Source organism: Anabrus simplex, chromosome 1 (genome assembly GCF_040414725.1).
Source record: "Anabrus simplex isolate iqAnaSimp1 chromosome 1, ASM4041472v1, whole genome shotgun sequence".
NCBI classification, from domain to species: Eukaryota; Metazoa; Arthropoda; class Insecta; order Orthoptera; family Tettigoniidae; genus Anabrus; species Anabrus simplex.
In genome coordinates, this window is record NC_090265.1 from 220,970,623 (window position 1) to 220,993,234 (window position 22,612).

At 38.3% G+C, this 22,612-nt stretch overlaps 1 protein-coding gene across 2 annotated transcripts in view; it reads right to left on the reverse strand.

Annotated features, from left to right (window-relative positions):
• LOC136885896 (microtubule-associated protein futsch) overlaps positions 1-22,612 on the reverse strand; it is a 514,102-nt gene that overhangs the window by 73,524 nt on the left and 417,966 nt on the right. For both annotated transcript variants that reach the window (XM_067158589.2, XM_068230837.1), the window contains 3 exons: positions 17,435-17,579; positions 17,183-17,349; positions 456-610 (listed from right to left, as the gene is read on the reverse strand). In XM_067158589.2, coding sequence (XP_067014690.2) covers positions 456-610; positions 17,183-17,349; positions 17,435-17,579 — 467 coding nt within the window. The remainder of the gene's footprint in view (positions 1-455; positions 611-17,182; positions 17,350-17,434; positions 17,580-22,612) is intronic.

Consider the following 22,612-nt stretch of genomic DNA (forward strand, 5'->3'; position numbering starts at 1 on the left):
GCAGGAACATTTTCTCCATCCAAAAAAGCAGTGTGATGTACAAAACTGACCATTTATTTTCGAAGAATCTGGTATTATTAATTATACTGTCTTGGCATAGTCCTATTCAGGTTTAGAGCAACAGAATAATCCAAGACCTTTTTACTCCTGTGCAGAACATATCTTAGCATGTCATTACTTTTATCTACATTTTTAAAAAATTAACATCTTCAATAGATATTTGTGTGGTATTAGACTATTTGTGTGAAATAATAACAGAATTTAATTTTATTTAGTCATGACCACCAATTAATATTGCTATATACAAATATTTTCTACTAAAATGTTAACTCTGAGCCAGTCTTTGAATGATAACAAATGATAACTAATCATGACTTATGAATATATCTAATGTTGCACATTTACAAGTACAACAGAACTTAACTCTAACACTCTTATAAAATTAACATATTTACCTTCAGCATGGCATCATTGGAGATCTTGGGCTCATCATCAATAGTCAGAGAGCTAAGGCTGGTAGCACGAGAGAACTCTACAGGAGTATCTTCCTCTTTGAAGGCTGCTACATCATCTTCAAAAACACTTGTTTTAGGGAGGTTCGCTCGATCAGCTGCTACAACCAAAAATAAGTAATAATAATAATAACTTAAATGTTTCCACCTTTTCAATACAATATATTCACAAATTTACAAATCCTTAGGATTTTGCCACAAATGATCTTTGCTCCAATACGGCTGATGATGACCCCTAGATGGGTCGAAACTAGTACCGTATAATTTTGTAAATTTGTGAATATATTGTATTGAAAAGGTGGAAACATTTAAGTTATTATTATTATTACTTATATATTGTTCAATACGGACCAAAAACATTAAATTCATAACCATCAACCAAAAATAATACCTAATTATTGTTATCCTGCACAACTATTGATAATCAAATAGTTCACATTTACACAAAATTTCACTTTGATATTTTAATTTTGAATGAAATTATCATGAAGTTGCACCAGGCAATCTTAGTGAATACTTAATGAAGTCATAACACTTGCACATGGGCTTAGTTTTGGTCTGCAGAATATATTCATCTGTCATAATGGCAGTTCAGGTCTTAACAAGCTGCCCGGTAGGTAACTTCACTGTAGAATGCAGAGTTTGCTCTCAATACACTGATGTACCTCTACTCTTCTTCTTCTTCCCCGCTAATATAGCTTGCTTCGAGTGCATTTGGTGCCATGATAATGGCTGAGCTATACATTCCTAATATCATTAACAGCAACTTTCTAATAAATTAAACACAAATTGGTACAATAGTATCTAAAAACTAAGCAATATAAGGAACAGAACGGAATAACACAGCAGATTACATAAGCAGGATAGCATGGAAACACTAAATTCTTGCAGTAACTTAGGTGCTGGGAAGTGCAACAATGTAGTTAGAAAATGTGTTGTTGTTGTTGTTTTGTTTCAAAAGCTTCTACAGTAGTGTTTCAGCAGGAGTAAATGTCCACACTTCATTTCCATATCACAATACCATGTAATGTCTCTCATAAAAATCTTCAAAAATATCTGTATAATATGTAGGTGACAGGAGCTAACTTCTTTCCCTAAGAAAAGCCTCTGTTGCTTGAGCTGCTCTACATTTTATGCAGAAGCTGCTGGCTCTAACGGGCAGAGGCGCATGTGGCACTCCAGTTAAGTAACTATTACTGCCTGGTTTTACAAGTACTGAGATTAGACAGACCATTTATCAAATGGCAAACTTGTATTGAACAAATGGACTTAAAATTAAATTCTTTTAGAATTTTACCTTGGATAGGTACTGGCATTGGGAAAATGGTGCATTTTTACATTTTTCTTTACTTTTGTAATATCTGAAGCCATCTCATTTCAGTCTTGACTCAGTTAATTTATAATGGTTAATTTCTTCAGTCTGTCAAAACTAATTTTGAGTACTAAATTTATAAACTACCTGAAAAAGAAAATACATGGTAACAGCATTAGACTGGAAAAAGAAACAACTTAATCCAAATAGAATGATATGCTTCATTCTTGAAAGAACCTCCTCTGATTCTATCAAATCGCACTCAAATATTTAGAATTGTTTATTTCTGTTTAAATACGTAGGAACTTGAAATCTGAAACTTATCTTAACTAAGTCGTCCTTTGTCTTCACAGATGTTAACACACATCTACAAATTTTACACATCAATAATAAAAGCAAATCACTGAATGTTAAAGAACGTATTGAAATTTATATCGCAAGAAAACTAACCAAGCGAACTGCAATAACCACATACATTTAAAAATTTCACCCCCTAATTGCACTACTTAATTTCTGACGAAAACATTCCACACTTCTTGCATTTAGCGCATAATGAATCCCACTGGAGGTTACTCTGACTTAAAAGTCTGGAATGTGGCTTAGGATATTCTTATTGTTAATAAATTTTCTAAATATATGCAGCATCTTGGTCACTCCAAATGTTTTAGTAGGTAATCATTTATCAATAAAAATAATGTCTTATAAGACACAATTTAATTCATTTCATACAATGCTCAATCAAATAATTAACATAATGTAATCCCAAATAAACAACAACAACAACAACAACAACAACAACAATAATAATAATAATAATAATAAAGCAAGCACTGAAAGGAAAACACCTAAAAGTAAAATACAGCATGTCACTGATCTAGACAGGGCAAGGAGCATGGTGTGGCAGAAGGTCAACAGACTGGCTAACTAGTTGGACTCGCGCTATTTACAGAGCAACGGTTTTTCAAACACCTCACATTGAATACTACAGTGGAGACAAAGGAGGACTTCATTTAGATAAGTTCCAGATTTCAAGTTCCTAAGTATTTAAACACAAATAAACAGATATATTTATACATTTCTAAATATTTGATTGTGATCTGAAACATGTCATTCTATTTTAATTAAGTTGTTCCTTTTTCAAGTGTAATGCTGTTACCATGTGTTTTCTTTTTCAGGTATTTTATAAATAGTACTCAAAATTAGTTTTGGCAGACTGAAGAACCTAACAATTATAGATTTGTTTTATGTCGCACCAACACAGATATACCTTATGGCGATAATGGGACAGAAAAGTGGTACGAGTGGGAAGAAAGCGACCATGGCCTTAATTAAAATACAGCCCCAGCATTTGCCTGGTCTGAAAATGGGAAACCATGGAGAATCAACTTCAGGGCTGCCAACAGTGGGGTTCATACCCACTATCTACTGAATGCAAGCTGACAGCAACGTGACCCAAACTACACCGCCACTCGCGTGGTTGATGAATTCAGTTTTGGTACTAGGCACAGCAGGCAAGCTAATAAGGCACAATTTGCTACCTGCACCTTTCTCTGTTGACTCTTTCTTGTGTAATTTTGATTGGCAAGTGCACAGAACCTATTACTTCTTAACACACACAGAATGGGAGATTTGGTAATTGGTAAAGCCAGCCTGCTATGAATAGAAATACACAAAGGCTTACTGTGCTGAGTCAGATATCCATTTCAAATTCAAGTGTTGCTAAGTCTGTTGTCTGCAGTCTGAGAAGAATGATGTGCTGGATAATGAAATTAGTCAATATCCTATTACATAAGAATTAGTGTGGTGTAGTTAAAATTAAACCTGTTGTGTGCAGTGTGCATATGTATAGTATCCAGAGCAAAGTGTAGCTTCTACCGAAGTCCCAGTCACATCCATGGCTGTGACAATATGGAAGCTGCTGGGGTATGGGTGGTGCTGAGTAATGACATTTGGAGCACAACTACTGTCCGAGTGTTATGAAAGGTGTTGCTCATAGGATCAGTCGTGCTACAGTAGCACCTTCTGGTCCATTGAGGAAAGCAATGGCAAACTACCTCACTCCTCATCTTGCCTAGTACGCATCATTTGGGCTCATTGATTTTTGCGGTTTCCCTATAATTGCATAGCCTTTGTTGGTGCTATTTGAGGATCCAAACAGCCTTTGGGCTGATAACCTAACAGACATAAAGAGTCAAAAAAGGGATATCACAAACGTAACCCCCTGCGGGTTGGGGCAGTAGAATAACATTCACGGTATTCTCTGTCTGTTGTATGAGGCAACTAAAAGGGGCCCCAGGGCTCTTAATTTGGGAGCGCGGTAAGGTGACCGCGGGGCCCTTAGCTGATTCTTGGCACTGCTTCCATTTACTTGTGACAGACTCCTAACTTCTGTCTATCCTATCCAACCTCCCTTGGTCAACTCTCATTCTTTTCCAACCCCGACTGTATTAGGTTTGCAAGGCCTAGGGAGTCTTTCAATTTCACACCTTTCATGACCCTTGTCTTTCTTTGGCCGATACCTTCATTTGTCGAAGCATTGGACCCCTGCAATTTTTTTCTCACTGGTTAGTGTTAACAAAGGATGGTTACCTAGTTACACTTCCTCTCAAAACAATAATCACCACCACTACCACAAAAGTACCTTGTACATATGATTAACCTGTAAGCTACATATATAAAATATGCAGTTCTTCTGAAACATGAATTCTGTGAGTGATATTTTCAACACACCTTTTTTGCAACTGTCCCTAACTGAAAAAAACACCATTAACAATACTACTACTTTTTTCTTTTTTGCTAGTTGCTTTATGTCGCACCGATACAGATAGGTCTTATGGTGATGATGGGATAGGAAAGGCCTAGGTGTTGGAAGTAAGCAGCCGTGGCACCACCACTACCACCACTACAAGGACCTGTGCTGCTCACAGCGTTCATTATAAATAGGTCAGATAACATGCCTTGATGTAAAATTGCTCCATGTGCTGCCTGAGTTCTTTTTTGAACATTTACTTTTAGGATTTGTATTACCTATTAATTATGTGGCTTTTTTTTTTTTTTGCTATAGGCTTTACGTCTCACCAACACAGATAGTTCTTATGGCGCCGATCGGATAGGAAAGGCCTAGGAGTTAGAAGGAAATGGCTGTGGCCTTAATTAAGGTACAGTCCAAGCATTTGCCCAGTGTGAAAATGGGAAACCATGGAAAACCATCTTCAGGACTGCTGACAGTGGGATTCGAACCCATTATCTCCCAGATACAAGCTCACAGCAGCGCGCCCCTAACCGCACGGCTAATTCTCCCGGTGTTAATTATGTGTGGTTTTTTTTATGTCTTTATTGTTATGATGAATTATGTATATTTTAGTAACTTTACCTTTGTTTTGCATTTGTTTCATGTCGCACTGACATTGATAGGTCTATGGGGCAATGATGGGATAGGAAACAGCTAGCAGTGGGAAGGAAGCGACAGTGGCTGTAATTAAGATACAGCCCCCAACATTTGCCTGGTGTGGAAACAGGACCATGGAAAACCACCGTCAAAGCTGCCGACAGTGGAACTCTAACCCTTTTCTTCCGCATGCCAGCTGACAATTACGTAACCCAAACTGTGCAGCCACCTGTTCAGTTTTTAGAGTCATTGCTGTGTGTGTGTTTAATTTAAAGTTTTAGTTTTGGATTATGTTGTTTCGTGAGGAACTTTGTTCTTTTGGCAGCCCAGATTGTCTGGGAAGTAGTAGATTCGTTTCAGATAATAAAAGTTAATGATAACTGTATGTATTTACACACTGCGCTATAGATATGATGTATACAATTCCAGCTGTCACCAATCAGCTATTTTTTTTTTTTTTTTGCTAGTTGCTTTACGTCGCACCGACATAGATAGGTCTTGTGGCGACGATGGGACAGGGAAGGGCTAAGAGTGGGAAGGAAGCAGCCGTGGCCTTAATTAAGGTACAGCCTGGTGTGAAAATGGGAAACCACGGAAAACCATTTTCAGGGCTGCCGACAGTGGGGTTCAAACCTACTATCTCCCGAATATTGGATACTGGCCGCACTTAAGCGACTGCAGCTATCGAGCTCGGTACCAATCAGCTAAGTGAAACCGAAAACTGTATATGAAATACTCTTGACAAACCATGAGTCCACGACTGACTGTTCAGTTATATGGACTACAGCAAGAAGACGTCATAAGACGGTGCATGCGCCCTTTCAAATTCCCATCATGCACATAGCCAGCTGTGGACCAGCAGTTGGCCTTGAAGTACTGGCGAGTGCTTTGTCCAATCAGAATGCTAACATTTCTTTAATAATTTAAAAAATATGTGGCCAGAAATGTTTATTCTTTTAAAGACGTTCCCCAAATCTACAGGGCAAGAGCTTTTGTTAGAATGCTTCATGGTGTCAATTAGTTCGGCCATTCTCTCAAACCCGCGGCAACAAAAATCAGCCTAGAGTTTTAAAAATAAAGATGTTATTGGTTTTATCTCTCACTAACTATTTTTACAAATTTTGTAGATGCTGAGGTACCAAAATTTTATCCCACAGGACTTCTTTAATGTGTTAATAAATCTACCGACATGAGGCTGACATATCTGAGCACCTTCAAATACCACCAGACTGAACTGGGATCGAACCTACCAACTACTTAAGCTCAGAAGGCCAGCGCTCTACCTCCTGAGCTACCTAGCCAGGCAAACTGAAAAGAGAGGGATAAAGATACTCAGTCGACCAACACCTCATTTACAACTAGAACAAGCGGGGCATAAACGGTGCGAATATCAGCATAGATTACAGCCAAGGTCGTATACAGAACATGAATGTAGTGTGGCTGTGACTCAAGGAATGTGTTTTTCTGTTTTCGGGATATGTTATTTGGACATGACATTTTGGACAAAATCCAGAGTAACAGATCTAGAACACCTGAGAGAAAAAATATAAACACCACCAAAGTTTCTCCCAATATATTAATTCATGCATGGAATTAGTTGTGCTAGGGAAAGTGAATTCTGCTTATCACCAATCCATTAACAAACATAACAATCAGTTTAGTAAAAATAGGCAATACTATGCAGAATTATTCAGCGCATACAATTCTGTGGTGTATTTGAAGTGGCACTGCATGGCCATGACAAGACAGAAAAATCTCTAAACCCTGGAATTTTCAAAGGTCTCATTAATTTTATAGCCAAAATAGACATTGCTATGAAAGAGTACCTGTCCAGAGCTTCTGTATTTAACAGTATGTTGAAAACCATTCTGAATGAGCTTTTTGACTGTATGATGAATGTGTGCAGGGAACAAATTTTTGTCAGAAATTTGGGAATCCTAATCCGTTTGAATGGAAGCAGATGAAACAACGAAAGTTTCAAACAAATGCCAACTGATACTTATTGTCCAATATGAATTACATACAGGGTCATGTTCATGAAAGTTTTTGGGGGTTCGTGAATCCAACTGACAGGACAGTGGATGGGTTTGAGTCAATGTCTGTTAGAGCAAATTAATCCCATGTTCATGCACACACCACATTAACTTCTTTATCAGGCTTATGACGGAGCCAGTGTGACTAGTAGCTGGACAGAGGCTGCATAGGCAAAATGTACGTGCACTATCCTAATGCACATTTTATTCATTGCTATGGACATGAACCAAATTTGACAATCCAGAAGGCTTGTTCATACAATCCTGAAGTCAAACTATTTTTCTGTAACCTGTCCATACTCTCAACCTTTTTTTTTTCAACTCATCTTACAGAAGTGACCTCTTGAACGAAATAATGAAGGCTAGACACCTTCAGACAATCAATCAATCACTACTGATCTGCATTTAGGGCAGTTGCCCAGGTGACAGATTCCCTATCTGTTGGTTTCCTAGCCTTTTCTTAAATAATTGCAAAGAAATTGGAAATTTATTGAACATCTCCTTTGGTAAGTTATTCCAATCCCTAACTGCCCTTCCTATAAACAAATATTTGCCCCAGTTCATCCTCTTGAATTCCAACTTCATCTTCATATTGTGATCTTTCCTACTTTTAAAGACACCATTCAAACTTCTTTGTCTACTGATGTCCTCCCACACCATCTCTCCACTGACAGCTCGGAACATACTACGTGTAACATACCACTTAGTCGAGCAGCTCGTCTCCTTTCTCCCAAGTCTTCCTAGCCCAAACTTTGCAATATTTTTGTAACACTACTCTTTTATTGCAAATCGCCCAGAACAAATCGAGCTGCTTTTCTTTGGATTTTTTTCCAGTTCTTGAATCAAGTAATACTGGTGAGGGCCCCACACACTGAAACCATACTCTAGATGGGGTCTTACCAGAGACTTACATGCCCTCTCCTTAACATATTTACAATTAAGACTCACTGGAATTACAACATTTGTATGGTGAATTTAGTTTATAAGAATAGATAGAAACTGAAAAGAGGGTTATTGTAGATTAGAAGAACAAGAAGAAGTTAAAATGTCTATTAGCGTAAATGAAGCTAGTGGACTGCGCCTTGCTCGAGGTTATACTGCGTTTCTCCGAATCCAAGACGACTTTTTTTCTCAGAATCTCATGTGAAAAATCAAGGGCCGTCTTGCTTTCGCGACATAACAGTAATGAACACCACTAGCAGCTACCACGGTAACCACACTGCTTCCCTTCATACCTCCCGCGCATGCATAAAACTTGACCTTCAATGTCCGCGTCTTTATTAGACCTATAGGCTACATCACTACCCACGGCAACCAGTTGTACAGTGCCTCGGCGTAACATCACTGGTTCTCAGGAAATAGTGAAGAGAGAATGACGTACTCCACGGGAGACAGGTCCGCAGCACGGGCGACTGGGTAAGGGACAATCCCCTGGATAGATTTTAAAAAAATGTTCCTGTATTAGCTTCCACAAACTAGTTTCTCAAATCTGCAGAATGGCATCAAAACATGCAAGCCTTTGAATTCTTAGAAAGGCCAGGATTACTAAGTGGCAGAGTTATAACATGTCCACTGTACCTGACACTTAGTAAAATTTACAGTTTTACCGACAGCAGGAATATTTTCTGATGGATTGTCGTATTGTAAAGACATGGAACAGGTATTGCAGGCAAATTTTCAATGGATTTTCTTTGATACTATGATGCCAATTTTAATTTAATGGTTATGAAACTCATAGAAATGTAGAATAATTGTGTAGCCACAAGAAAATACAGCATAACTAAAGCCCTTGTTCGGGTTGGCGTGCAGACAAAGATAGTCTAAAAATGCGTACTGTACAAGAAAGGCATTTATATGATTTCACAAAGCACTTTTTAAGCCGTAATTTTCTTGAAGGAAAAAGTGGGGGTCATCTTGCATTCAGGGTTGTCTTGAATTCAGAGAAATACGGTAATATTTATGTTCTAGTGGTGTGGTTTCATAAATTAATGCAGCATATTGACATACTGTACAATCAGTTACAAAAATGAGAAACAGATTCAATACAAATAAAAAATGCTATTTCTGACTTCGCAAAGTACGTGACACAAAAACATGAAGAAATAGACATTACTGCATGTGATCTCACAGACTACAATAATTCTGATAAAAGTAGTAGAGTAAATGACACAAAGACCACTGCCAACGATGTAATGAACCAGGTGCATGAAAGGTCTGGATTTACTGGGCATTCTGAAGCTGCAACACTATTATATTCCGATTCATTTCAGAAATTCTCTACCAGCTTTCCAGAAAGTATATTCAATTCTACTGTATTACACCATCCAATGTTACAGAAAGGAAAGTTGAAGACTGAATTAGAAGTAACTTATAAATGGACAGATTTCAGGAAAATCGAAGGGGCTTTACTGCTTTTCACTTTTATTTTATAAAATAATCTAAAATAACGTTCAAAGAAACTCTGAAGCTTCTCAGGATAACTGTCACAACGCCCATATACAGAGCCAAAGCAGAATGCTGTTTGTTGTCAAGAATGGCTCGTATAAACACATTTCCACGAAGTATAACTGAAGAACGACTCGCTGCTCTGACAATGATTTCTATTGTGAAAGACCCCATTTAGGATATGGCTGACTTTGACGATAAAATCATTTCTAAGTTTGTGGACTTATGACATAGAAGAATGGAATTTGTATTTAAGTAAAGGAATAACACCGCCATCGCCAATCAATGCATATGCCACTCATTCCAGTGTCTCGAGCAAGGCTATGAAACACACTCCCTGTCAGTATACGTAATAGCACCTCAATAGCCCCATTAAAATGATCTTGTTGAGATTTCCTCTTAAATACATGAGCAACTCATATGAATGTTAGTATGAAAGAGAGCAAATATGATTTAGAGCTATTGTTAAGTGATGTAGATAGGTAATATTAATCAATAACAATTATAATAATATTTTACTTCATTCATTTAGGTAGTTTCTAAAGACTGTAATCAGTGTTATTTTTCCAAATTATATGACTATGTACTGTATGTTGTGGTTAAGTGTAAGAGAGGGCCGTGAGCCCTAACTTCGAAATAAATAAATAAATAAATAAATAAATAAATAAATAAATAAATGAATGAATGAATGCTGTTTGAGTCATCAGTCCATAGACTGGTTTGATGCAGCTCTCCATGCCACTCTATCCTGTGCTAACCTTTTCATTTCTACGTAACTATTGCATCCTACATCTGCTCTAATCTGGTTGTCATATTCATACCTTGGTCTACCCCTACCGTTCTTACCACCTACACTTCCTTCAAAAACCAACTGAACAAGTCCTGGGTGTCTTAAGATGTATCCTATCATTCTATCCCTTCTTTTCGTCAAATTTAGCCAAATCGATCTCCTCTCACCAATCTGATTCAGTATCTCTTCATTCGTGATTCGATCTATCCATCTCACCTTCAGCATTCTTCTGTAAGACCACATTTCAAAAGCTTCTATTCTCTTTCTTTCTGAGCTAGTCATCGTCCATGTTTCACTTCCATACAATGCCACGCTCCACACGAAAGTCTTCAAAAACATCTAATTCCGATATCAATGTTTGAAGTGAACAAATTTCTTTTCTTAAGAAAGCTTTTCCTTGCTTGTGCTAGTCTGCATTTTATGTCCTCCTTACTTCTGCCATCGTTAGTTATTTTACTACCCAAGTAACAATATTCATCTACTTCCTTTAAGACTTCATTTCCTAATCTAATATTTCCTACATCACCTGCCTTCGTTCGACTGCACTCCATTACTTTTGTTTTGGACTTATTTATTTTCATCTTGTACTCCTTACCCAAGACTTCATCCATACCATTCAGCAACTTCTCGAGATCTTCTGCAGTCTCAGATAAAATAACAATATCATCGGCAAATCTCAAGGTTTTGATTTCCTCTCCTTGGACTGTGATTCCCTTTCCAAATTTCTCTTTGATTTCCTTTACTGCCTGTTCTATGTAAACATTGAAAAGGAGAGCGGACAAACTGCAGCCTTGCCTCACTCCTATCTGGATTGCTGCTTTTTTTTTTTTTTTTTTTTCAAAGCCCTCGATTCTTATCGCTGCAGACTGATTTTTATACAGATTGTAGATAATTCTTCGGTCTCGGTATCTGATCCCTATCATCTTCAGAATCATAAATAGCTTGGTCCAATCAACATTATCGAATGCCTTTTCTAGATCTATGAATGCCATGTACGTGGGCTTGTCCTTCTTGATTCGATCCTCTAAGAGCAGACGTAAAGTCAGTATTGCTTCATGTGTGCCTACATTTCTTCTGAAGCCAAATTGATCTTCTCCCAATTCAGCTTCAACTTGTTTTTCCATTCTTCTGTAAATAATACGTGTTAAAATTTTGCAGGCATGAGATACTAAACTAATGGAGCGGTAGTTTTCACACCTGTCAGCCCCGGCTTTCTTGGGAATAGGTATAACAACATTCTTCCGAAAATCGGATGGGACTTCTCCTGTCTCATACATCTTGCACACAAAATGAAATAACTTTGCCATGCTGGTTTCTCCTAAGGCAGTCAGTAATTCAGAGGGAATGTCATCAATTCCAGGTGTCTTGTTCCTGTTGAGGTCACTCACAACTCTGTCAAACTCTGACCTCAAAATTGGGTCTCCCATTTCATCAGCATCAACAGTCTCTTCATGTTCCAGAACCGAATTATTTACATCTTTACCTTGATACAACTGTTGGATATGCTCCTGCCATCTTTCTGCTTTGTCTTCTTTCCCTAGAAGTGGCTTTCCACCTGAGCTCTTAATATTCATACACCTAGATTTCCTTTCTCCAAAGGTTTCCTTGATTTTTCCTGTATGCAGCATCTACCTTACCCAGGACCATACAGCCTTCGACATCCTTGCACTTCTCCTTCAGCCATTCTTCCTTAGCTACCTTGCACTTTCTATCCACTTGATTTTTTAATCGTCTGTATTCTTTTCTGCCCTCTTCATTTCTAGCATTCTTGTATTTTCGTCGTTCATCAATCAGGTTTAGTATCTCCTGAGTTATCCACTGATTCTTAGTTGATCTTTTCTTCCTTCCTAACATTTATTCAGCAGCCCTACCGACTTCATTTTTCATGACTCTCCACTCTTCCTCTATAGTGTTTCCTTCAGCCTTTTCATTTAGTCCTTGTGCAACATGTTCCTTGAAACAATTCCTTACACTCTTTTCTTTCAACTTGTCTAGATCCCATCTTTTTGCATTCTTTCCTTTCTTCAATTTCTTCAACTTCAGATGGCATTTCATGACCAACAAGTTATGGTCAGAGTCCACGTCTGCTCCTGGGAAAGTTTTGCAATCCAACACCTGGTTTCTGAATCTCTGCCTAATCATAATAAAGTCTATTTGATACCTTCCAGTGTCTCCAGGTCTCATCCACGTATACAGTCGTCGTTTGTGGTGTTTGAACCAAGTATTGGCAAGGACTAAATTATGATCAGTGCAGAATTCAACCAGCCGACCTCCTCTTTCGTTCCTTTGTCCCAATCCAAATTCTCCTACTGTATTACCTTCTCTTCCTTGGCCTACCACTGCATTCCAGTCTCCCATCACAATTAGATTCTCGTCACCTTTTACATATTGTATTAAATCTTCTATCTCTTCATATGTTATTTCGATTTCTTCATCATCCGCTGAACTAGTAGGCATATAGACCTGCACTATTGTGGTGGGCATTGGTTTGGTGTCTATCTTGACAACAATAATTCTTTCACTATGCTGGTCGTAGTAGCTTACCCGCTGCCCTATTTTCTTATTCATTATTAAACCAACTCCTGCATTTCCCCTGTTTGATTTTGTGTTGATAATTCGGTAGTCGCCTGACCAAAAATCTTGTTCTTGCTGCCAACGTACTTCACTTATACCAACTACATCTAACTTTAGCCCATCCATCTCCCTTTTCAGGTTCTCTAACCTACCACAACGATTCAAACTTCTAACATTCCACGCTCCGACTCGCAGAATGTCAGTATCCATCTTCCTGATGATCGCCCCCTCTCTTCAAGTCCCCACCCGGAGATCCGAATGGGGGACTAGTTTACCTCCGGAATATTTTACCCGGGAGGAAGCCATCATCAGTACATCATTCATACAGAGAGAGCTGCATGTCCTCGGGAGTTAGTTACGGCTGTAGTTTCCCGTTGCTTTCAGCCGTGTAGCAGTATCAACACAGCTAAGCCATGTTGAGTATTATTACAAGGCCTTATCAGTCAATCATCTAGACTGCCGCCCGTGCAACTATCGAAAGGCTGCTACCCCCCTTTCGATGAACCATTCGTTAGTCTGGTCTCTCAACAGGTACCCATCCGATATGGTTGCACCTGCGGCTCGACTATCTGCATCATTGGGACACGCAAGCCTCCCCACCGCGGCAAGGTCACATAAATGAATGAATGAATGAATGAATGAATGAATGAATGAATGAATGAATGAATAAATAAATGAATGAATAAATGAAAAATAGATGAATAAATAAATATATAAATAAATAAATAAATAAATAAATAAATAAATAAATAAATAAATAAATAAACAAATAAAGCCCTAGTGCATTCTTCATTTGTATATGCAGAATGAGTAAATTATACTTCATTCGCCCAGGTACAGTAAAACCTCGTTAATTCGAAGTCATTGGGGCTCAAAAATCGGACTTCGAATTACGTGATTTCGAATTACCCGCCAATTCGCAATTCAGAAGTACGAACCCTTGCCACGTTACAAAATATTCTGAGGCCAGTTACTGCATGCATTTAACCTTGATTCACAGTTTATACCTTTCAAATGCCATGATAAAAGAACTATTTCCAAAATGTATCCAAGAAGGTGCATTTACAGTATTCAAATAATGCACTCGGATATCTCACTGGTAAATATAACCTCACGCAACGAAGGAAAAAAAGCACGATTCAAAGACGAGGAGAAATCTATGCTCGCTCCCATGTGCGAGTGCTTTATTAATTGGATTACTATACTTATGCATTTTAGATGCCTTGTATTTACACAGAACGTACCCGATGCCCTTAAAATCGAACTTTCCTATGACTCTATCTTTGTACGATTTCCCGCCATGGCACTTCTCTCGTAGGCCTACTTCAGAAATGTAAACACTTGCCGCGTCACGAAGTATTCTAAGACCCATAATACATGCAATCACCTCGATTCACAGTTTAAACCTTTAAAATGCCATGGACAAAACTATTTCCGAAATGTATCCAACAAGGTGCATTTACAATGTTCAAATAATGCACTTGGATAAATCACTGACAAACATAACCTCACGCAACGAAAGAAAAAAAATCGCACAATTCAAAGACAAGGATAAATTATGCCGGTTCCCCTGCGCAAATGCATTTTTTTTTTTTTAATTTCTTTACTGTTTGCATTTTTATTATAGATGCTTTGTACTGACATGTAAAGTGCCCGACGCTCTTAAAACATTGTGGCTTATTGAAGGGGATAAAGTATCTCGCTTCCATGTGCATTGCAATGCACTACTATGACCCCCATCCCTCACACTGTACGATTTCCCGACTGACAATTTCTCCTTTAAAACCATAAGACCGTTTGGGTTCGCATTAAAATAAAGCAATGCAGTTTCACCGGCAATGTCAATATTGTTCGGTGCCTACGAATTTATTATATTTGCCACGCTTTTTGGTCAACTGTCGGCATCGCCAGTGTTCGCGGATTCTGTTTTCCCGCACACTGCATGTTGCGTGATATTACGGCGTTCCTTAAAAGGTTGAACACAAAAGAGTTCCGATTTCATTCAACTTAGCAATCATGAAGCGCACTGTAGACCCACCGAAGTGAGTAAGTGCGGAAAGCTAACCTTCCACGTTCCTCAACGCGCGTTCTATTATGACGCGGAGCGGGTAAATTTCGAGTTGAAATTACTCTGTAACATACTATTGTTTTAAAATGTAAAGGCAGTTTCGAATTAAAAGTCTGAATTTCGGTAATGGGGCCGACATAGTACTTCGAATTACGAATTATCCGTATTTCGAATTAAACAATTAAAATAACATGCAAAACTGTATCTTATGTTTCCGGGAACGAAAGCTTCTTCGAATTAGGCGGGATTTTGAATTAACCGATTTCGAATTATCGAGGTTCTACTGTATAGGCAATAGATTCGGTAGTAGGCCTATCAGTAGGTACAGTCGTTTGAATGGACTTAGATGTTACCACGGCAGTTTATTCGATAATGTATATAGTGCTGTGAATGCATTTCAGGTAGTACATGTAAACAGTTCACGATACCTGAGTAAATAAGAATCTGGATCACTGCCTTCTTCAAACGGACACCCAGATTTTACTCCACATTTTCTCTTGAAATGAAGAACAAGTCAGTAAAGTAGGTGAGTAATAAGCAAGTTTTTAACACTGTATAATGTGTATCCAGGTATGCAATTTGTTTACTTGAGTGTGCTTAGTAAGAATGTACATTTGTGAAAAAGAAGTGCCTCTCTGCCACAAATCTCCTCAGCAGCAATTTATTGGTTATCCTCCCGCAGATACATTTTTTTTTTTTTTGCTAGGGGCTTTACGTCGCACCGACACAGATAGGTCTTATGGCGACGATGGGATAGGAAAGGCCTAGGAGTTGGAAGGAAGCGGCCGTGGCCTTATTTAAGGTACAGCCCCAGCATTTGCCTGGTGTGAAAATGGGAAACCACGGAAAACCATCTTCAGGGCTGCCGATAGTGGGATTCGAACCTACTATCTCCCGGATGCAAGCTCACAGCCGCGCGCAGATACATTAGGACATACATTACATCTTGGGAATAAATTGACAACATTGTGTACTATGGACATCCACATCTACAGGAGGCATTTTCTGGTTACACGAAATTGTCGTCCAGCCTACCTCCTTTTATTTGACATTTTAGCAACGTTTTACGGCAAATTCTTCGATGTTTTTTAGCACTTCACGACAAACCACGATTTTTATCCAACTTTCCAAGACATCTTAAACTATACCGCCTTAAATTCAACTACTTATTTCCATCCTTATTTTAAATATTGGCCTCAAACATGAGCATATACTGTCTCTTTTAACCGTCTTGTTCTTATCCTGTTGATGCCTTATTTTTGATATTCTGTTTTCCTAATGTATTATATATTGTTCAAGCTTTTCATCAAAAAGATTAATTTCAGTGTCAGACGTGGATTACTTTTTAAAAACGATGTGTGACTATTACTTTTAGATGAACATTTCAATTTTTCAAAGTGATTTTAGTATAGTTCTGTTTTATTCAATATTTTTGTACTGTAAACATTTTGCATCCACAGTATTAACACTTGTAAATATTCATCAATACATTTTACGAAAGTTATTATGACTCCTTAGACCATGTGTGTTTTAAGATTGATTGAGGCTGATGATGCCCAATAAATAGTGGACGAAACATGTACCCTTCAAATTTCTGATAATTTCCATGTGTATTTAACCACACTATAGTGGAATAAATTTGTATTGAATAGGTGGTATTAAAATTACTCCTTGTATAAACTTTGTGATTAGCTATTTTTCAATACAGAATAATGACAAGAATAATGGTTTGTAATGATCACAATTTCCCAAAAATATTCATTTACAGGATAAATAGGTGTTATGGTGTAAAAGAGCTGATAAAAAGCATGCAATAATTTGTTCTGCACATTTCCACCCCCATGACTATGAATGGGAATTGGAAAATGAACTTCTGGGCTTGCCAAAAAAATTGAAGGTAGATCCTGTACCCTCCCAAAGTAATCCTAACTGGCAGAGATACGTGCATGTTCCTTAAACCACAAACATGAATGTGTCATTTCAGTCTGGAATTCTGGACATAAGATCCAGAAAAGCATTCGTTACAGATTCCAGAGAATTAAAAGAATGGAATTCCTCACCTTGATGCCTTGCTGCAGGCAGTGGTGTAGTTCTCACAGCTCCAGCATCCTCGGGAAGTTGGCTAGTAAACTCTACGGGTGGCTTTGAGTGATGAGGGCTAGGGGGAACAGTCTGCGTTGGAGAATCAGGCAGTTCACTTGGAGAAACAATTCCACTCGTACGGCGGCTGAAAGCAAGCTTGAATCTTAGAACACATACAATTCTACGTACTCTCAAATTCTTTCATGCCAAGTACTCATTCTTAAACAAACCTAAAATCACTGACAACGGAACTTCGATCATCATGAATAGAATGTTGTTCAAAGCTGCTGAGGGACCCCAAAGAACTGCACCGTGAGAACATGAGTGGAGTTTCTTCAGCATAGTGGTCTGCTCTCCCAAAAGTCACAACCTTTCCTGGAAAAATTAAAAATATTTGAATTCAGCATTCAAGCACCAATAACGACATAAGAGTTGTCAGAGGTGGTAATAATTCCTTTGCGATTTGTATTTACAGGTGGAATATTAAAAACGTAACATTGTTATAATAACTCATAAATTTGCTCAGCATAATACGCAAACGCATATTTCAAGGTTTACTGATGTTACTGCACATTATAAATATAACTGCATCTTTCATCTTAATAGCTTGAAATTAAGGATGATTTGAAACATCTCAAAATCTGTTTTGCTTTTGTTTTGGACCTCTCTTGCCAGCATGCTATTTTCAACTCTGAGTAATGGCACTTTCTTTAACACATTAATGACGGGCTATGTTAATTAACGTAGTTTCATATTGGTGCGCGGGTGACCGGCTATGTAAATTAACGTTTTCTCACATTGCTTAATTCTTGTGTGTTTTTATCCTCACCGCCATTTATTAATCGAAATATTTCATGTTGTTTACAAACCAAAGTCTTTGTTGATCGGAATTTAGATAGATATATTCTTTCCTTGATAATGCTTTTGGGACAGGAAGTGTGGTTTCATAACACTCAGTACCGCATGACCGAGTGTAATGCCAGGTGTCAGCATGGCGCGCTGGACCAAAGACAGCTTGAACGATGAAGAAATATTTGGAGAATTGCATGCTGATAGTTTATCTGATGCTCCTAGTGATTGCGAAAGTGTAAGTATTGGTGATTGTGAAGATTTGTGTCCGTCAACATCAAAATATACACGCGGAAGTGAAAATGCGACATTAAGTTCAGACGAGTCTGTTGATGGTGACAATAATGCGAGTGAAGATGCCAGTGGTAGTAGTGACAGTGAGGTTGATGGATGGACAAATAAGGATGAAAACAGAGTCTCAGAACCATTTACAGGTTTTACAGGTATTTATATTTCATCCTTCTTCTCATGCTGTGTGTGCTTCTGTTGCTGGTCCAGATGAAAGAATGGAGTAGCACACGCCCGGACAACAATGTGTTAAGTAACTGACAATACAAGTAGCTTGGATGAAAGGGAGGAGTACTCCTTTCACCATGTCAGAGGGTTAGTCTTGTGAGTAGTCTCGCTTGCTAATATGTCATTGTTTAAATGTTCATTTGCTGAAAATGCCTAAAGAGAAGAGCAACGGGAGAAATTTGTTAAATTAATGGGTGTTACGTAATAGTGGCTAGAGGTCTTCATGAGCTCGGGCTAAAGGTGACAAATGCTTGTTGTGCTTGGACTTTATAAAAAGATAAAGAAATTAATTTATAGCATTTTTCAAAAATTAATAATAATAATAATAATAATAATAATAATAATAATAATAATAATAATAATAATAATAATAATAATAATAATAATAATAATAATAATACCAGGCGAGTTGGCCATGCGGTTAGGGCCGCATAGCTGTGAGGCTGTAGCCTACCTTAATTAAGGCCATGGCCGCTTCCTTCCCACTCCTATACCTTTCCTATCCCATCGTCGCCATAAGACCTGTCTGTGTCGATGCGACATAAAGCCAATTGTAAAAAAAAAAATACCCTTTCAATTACTAATAATTATGAATAATTTTGTTCAAAACATGTTCTATATAAAATTTTGGACAAACAGTCTGAGCCGGGCAGGGTGGTAAATAATAGCTCAAGTCAACCTTGGGTTTGGTTCAGATAGGGCCAGGTCCAAGAAACTCGACCTGTGTAGACCTCTAATAGTGGCTATTCAACAGATGTCATCATGTACCGCTACATTTGTTCAAAGGAAGTGAAATGTGAAAAGAAATTTCAACTTGAACAATGTTCAAGAATGCCTGTACATATTACTGTAAAGGAGGGGAAAAAAGGACAACACACACCAACTACTACTTCTTACACAGGTCAGACCTAAGACATCTTTAATACATTGCCAGCCAACTTTAGTACGTAGCATATTCTAGGGAATAAACTAAATAATCCAGTTCTACAATTACTGGAGAAATATTGCTTAAATCGAAAGATTTCATGTGAATCAACAGAGAAAAAAATTATCTACTTCCAGTTTATGAATCTACTTGGGAGAAAATCCAAACTGACATTGGAGGGAATGTGTCTGGATATCAGTGGATGAAACAACCCATTACATGTTTTTCTTCTTAGCATCGTAGTGCAGGGTGTGTTCTTTTAGTCTTGAAACCCCATTTTGCACGGTCATGGACATTCTTTGACCTCAGGCCAACGGCTGTATCTAACCAGAGCCTTTTTTTTTTACTCGTCCAGGTGGATGGTCACCACTGATGACAGAAGGGGAGGAGAGGTTGATGACTGTGCCAAGTACTGCATGTAGAACACTGTCACACCATCGGAGGTGCATTTTCCACACTTCCTTCATAACTGGCACGATGCCCATCTGCTGCCGAATTTTGTCATTGCCGATGTGGTAGATTAAGAAGATGCTCATCAACCAGCAGAGCATTCGCACCTCCATGGCATGAAATTGGTATTCAGTACTGTAGCAGTTGACTATGTTTGTAAGTACAGGAGATATTATAAGTAGAATTTTGTAAACTATATCAATTTATTAAGGATGAGCTGTGTGTTTAATAGAAAAAATGTTAGCGTAAATTGTATAATATTGTATTCTACGAAAATTTTCTTCTCTTGTTAATTTAAAATTTAGTGCTTAACAATAATGTATTTTAGTGTACCATTTGCCACTGAGGTAGACACCTCATTTGCAAATAAAGAGATTTTGATTTGATTTAATTTTTCAATGGTCGGAATTCAGCTCAATATAGCACAACTGGATGTACTATTGTTTGGTATATCCCTGATTTTAGGCAAAGAGGGATTTTTTTGTTACAAAGTATGCAAGTGACTTCCTTCCATCACATCCAAGTTGCATGTATACTAGTACGCACTTCATTGCTAATTGTCACACTGCAAGCGAAACCCATGGTTCCTGCATGAATGAATGAATGAATGAATGAATGAATGAATGAAGCTTATTCATTTACTAATGTCATTCCATGCCATCGTTCCACTAACAAATCAGAACATACCACTTAGTCGAGCATCTTGTTTCCTCTGTCGGATATCGTCCAGGACAAATCATGTTGCTTTCCTCTGAATTTTTTCCAGTTCTCATAAAAAGTAGTCCTGGTGAGGGTCCCATACACCAGAACCATACTCTAACTGCGGTCTTATCAGAGACTTATACGCCTTCTCCTTTACATACTAAAACCTCTCAATACTCTCATAACCATGTGAAGAGATCTGTAACCTTTCTTAATAACCTTGTTATTATGACTACGCCAATGAAGATCATTCCTTCTATTAACACCTAGGTACTTACAGTGATCTCCATGAGGTACTATCACTCCACCAACACAGTAATTGAGACAGAGAGGACTTTTCCTCTTGGTGAAGCTTAGAAGCTGACTTCTCATCTCGTTTATCATCACACCATTGTCTGCCATCCATCTATCTCACAACATTGTCTAGCACATCCTACAGTCATTCACAATCCTGCAACTCATTTACTACTCTATACAGTAACATCATCCTCAAACAGCCTTATCTGTGATTCCAGCTCTTTACTCATATCATCTATATATGTGTCCACCTCCTTAGCGTAATGGTTAGCACTATTAGCTGCCGTCCTTAGGGGCCCAGGTTCGATTCCTGGTACTGCCAGAAATTTAAGAATGGCAGGAGGATTGGTATGTGGTTAAAACGGTACGTGCAGCTCACCTCCATTGGGGGTATGCCTAAAAAGAGCTGCACCACCTCAGCCAAATACCATTCACTGATCACGAGATCTCTAGATCCAAAAGACCTAGAAAGCTGAAATTAGAAACACAGGTTCATCTTCTACCCTGGATGCACTAAGAAAGGATTTTTCAAATTTCAGCTTCTGTCCTAGACTTAGGCCCTTTGACCAATAGCATGGGCTAATATAGGCGAAAATCGAATTTGTTGTACAGAACGAGACAAAGCTCATTCTTTGTCTTACAATGCAAGGAACAAATTTCGGTAAGTCCCATCAGGACTAAAAATCATGTTTTAAGTCCGTCTCCATGGCTAAGTGGTTAGCGTGCTGACCTTTGGTAACAGGGGACCCGGGTTTGATTCCCGACAGGGTCAGGAATTTTAACCATAATTGGTTAATTCCCCTGGCACAGGGACTGGGTGCATGTGTTGTCTTCATCATCATTTCATCCCCATCACGATGTGCAGGTCGCCTACAGGTGTTAAATGAAAAACGACCTGCGTCTGGCGAGCCGAACTTGTCCTCGGACACTTCCGACACTACAAGTCATACACCATTATTATTATTATCATTATTATTATTATCATTATTATTATTATTATGTTTTAAGGTCCTAAAAACAAACATTTTCAAGATATTGACAACAAACTGCCACCGCTTTTCAGTCTAAGTGCTGGAGAGCACATGTTGACAGACTCACGAACGAGACGAGCATTACAACTTCCGCTTGGGCAGATTGCATAACACATGCAGGAAGATTGTGATATTCTGTGAGAGAATTTTATGGAGCTCAGTGTCATTTGTCTCATATACAGACATAGGATCAAACTTGCTTCTGCATGCTATTTATTGTCTCATTAATAGCTATACAATCAGACTTGTATCTGCATTCTATCAAACAGCTTTATACTGTTCATTGAACTGCCTTTAATTTATCATACAAATCTTTTCCTTTATATCTATCTTCTATCTTTTATTCTTAATACTTCCACCTCTCCAGATTCATTTTGGTCAGAATGCTATTTTAAATTATTTTTTACAATATACTTTATGCCGATTGACACAGATAGGTCTTAAGGTAACAATGCGACAGGAAAGGGCCTAGGAGTGCGAAGGAAGGAACCATGGCCTTAATTAACATACAGCCCAAGCATTTGCCTGGTGTGAAAATGGGAAACCACGGAAAACCTTCCTCAGGGCTGACAAGAGGGAGGTTCGAACCCACTATCTCCCGAATGCAAGCTGACAGCTACGTGGCCCAAACTGCACAA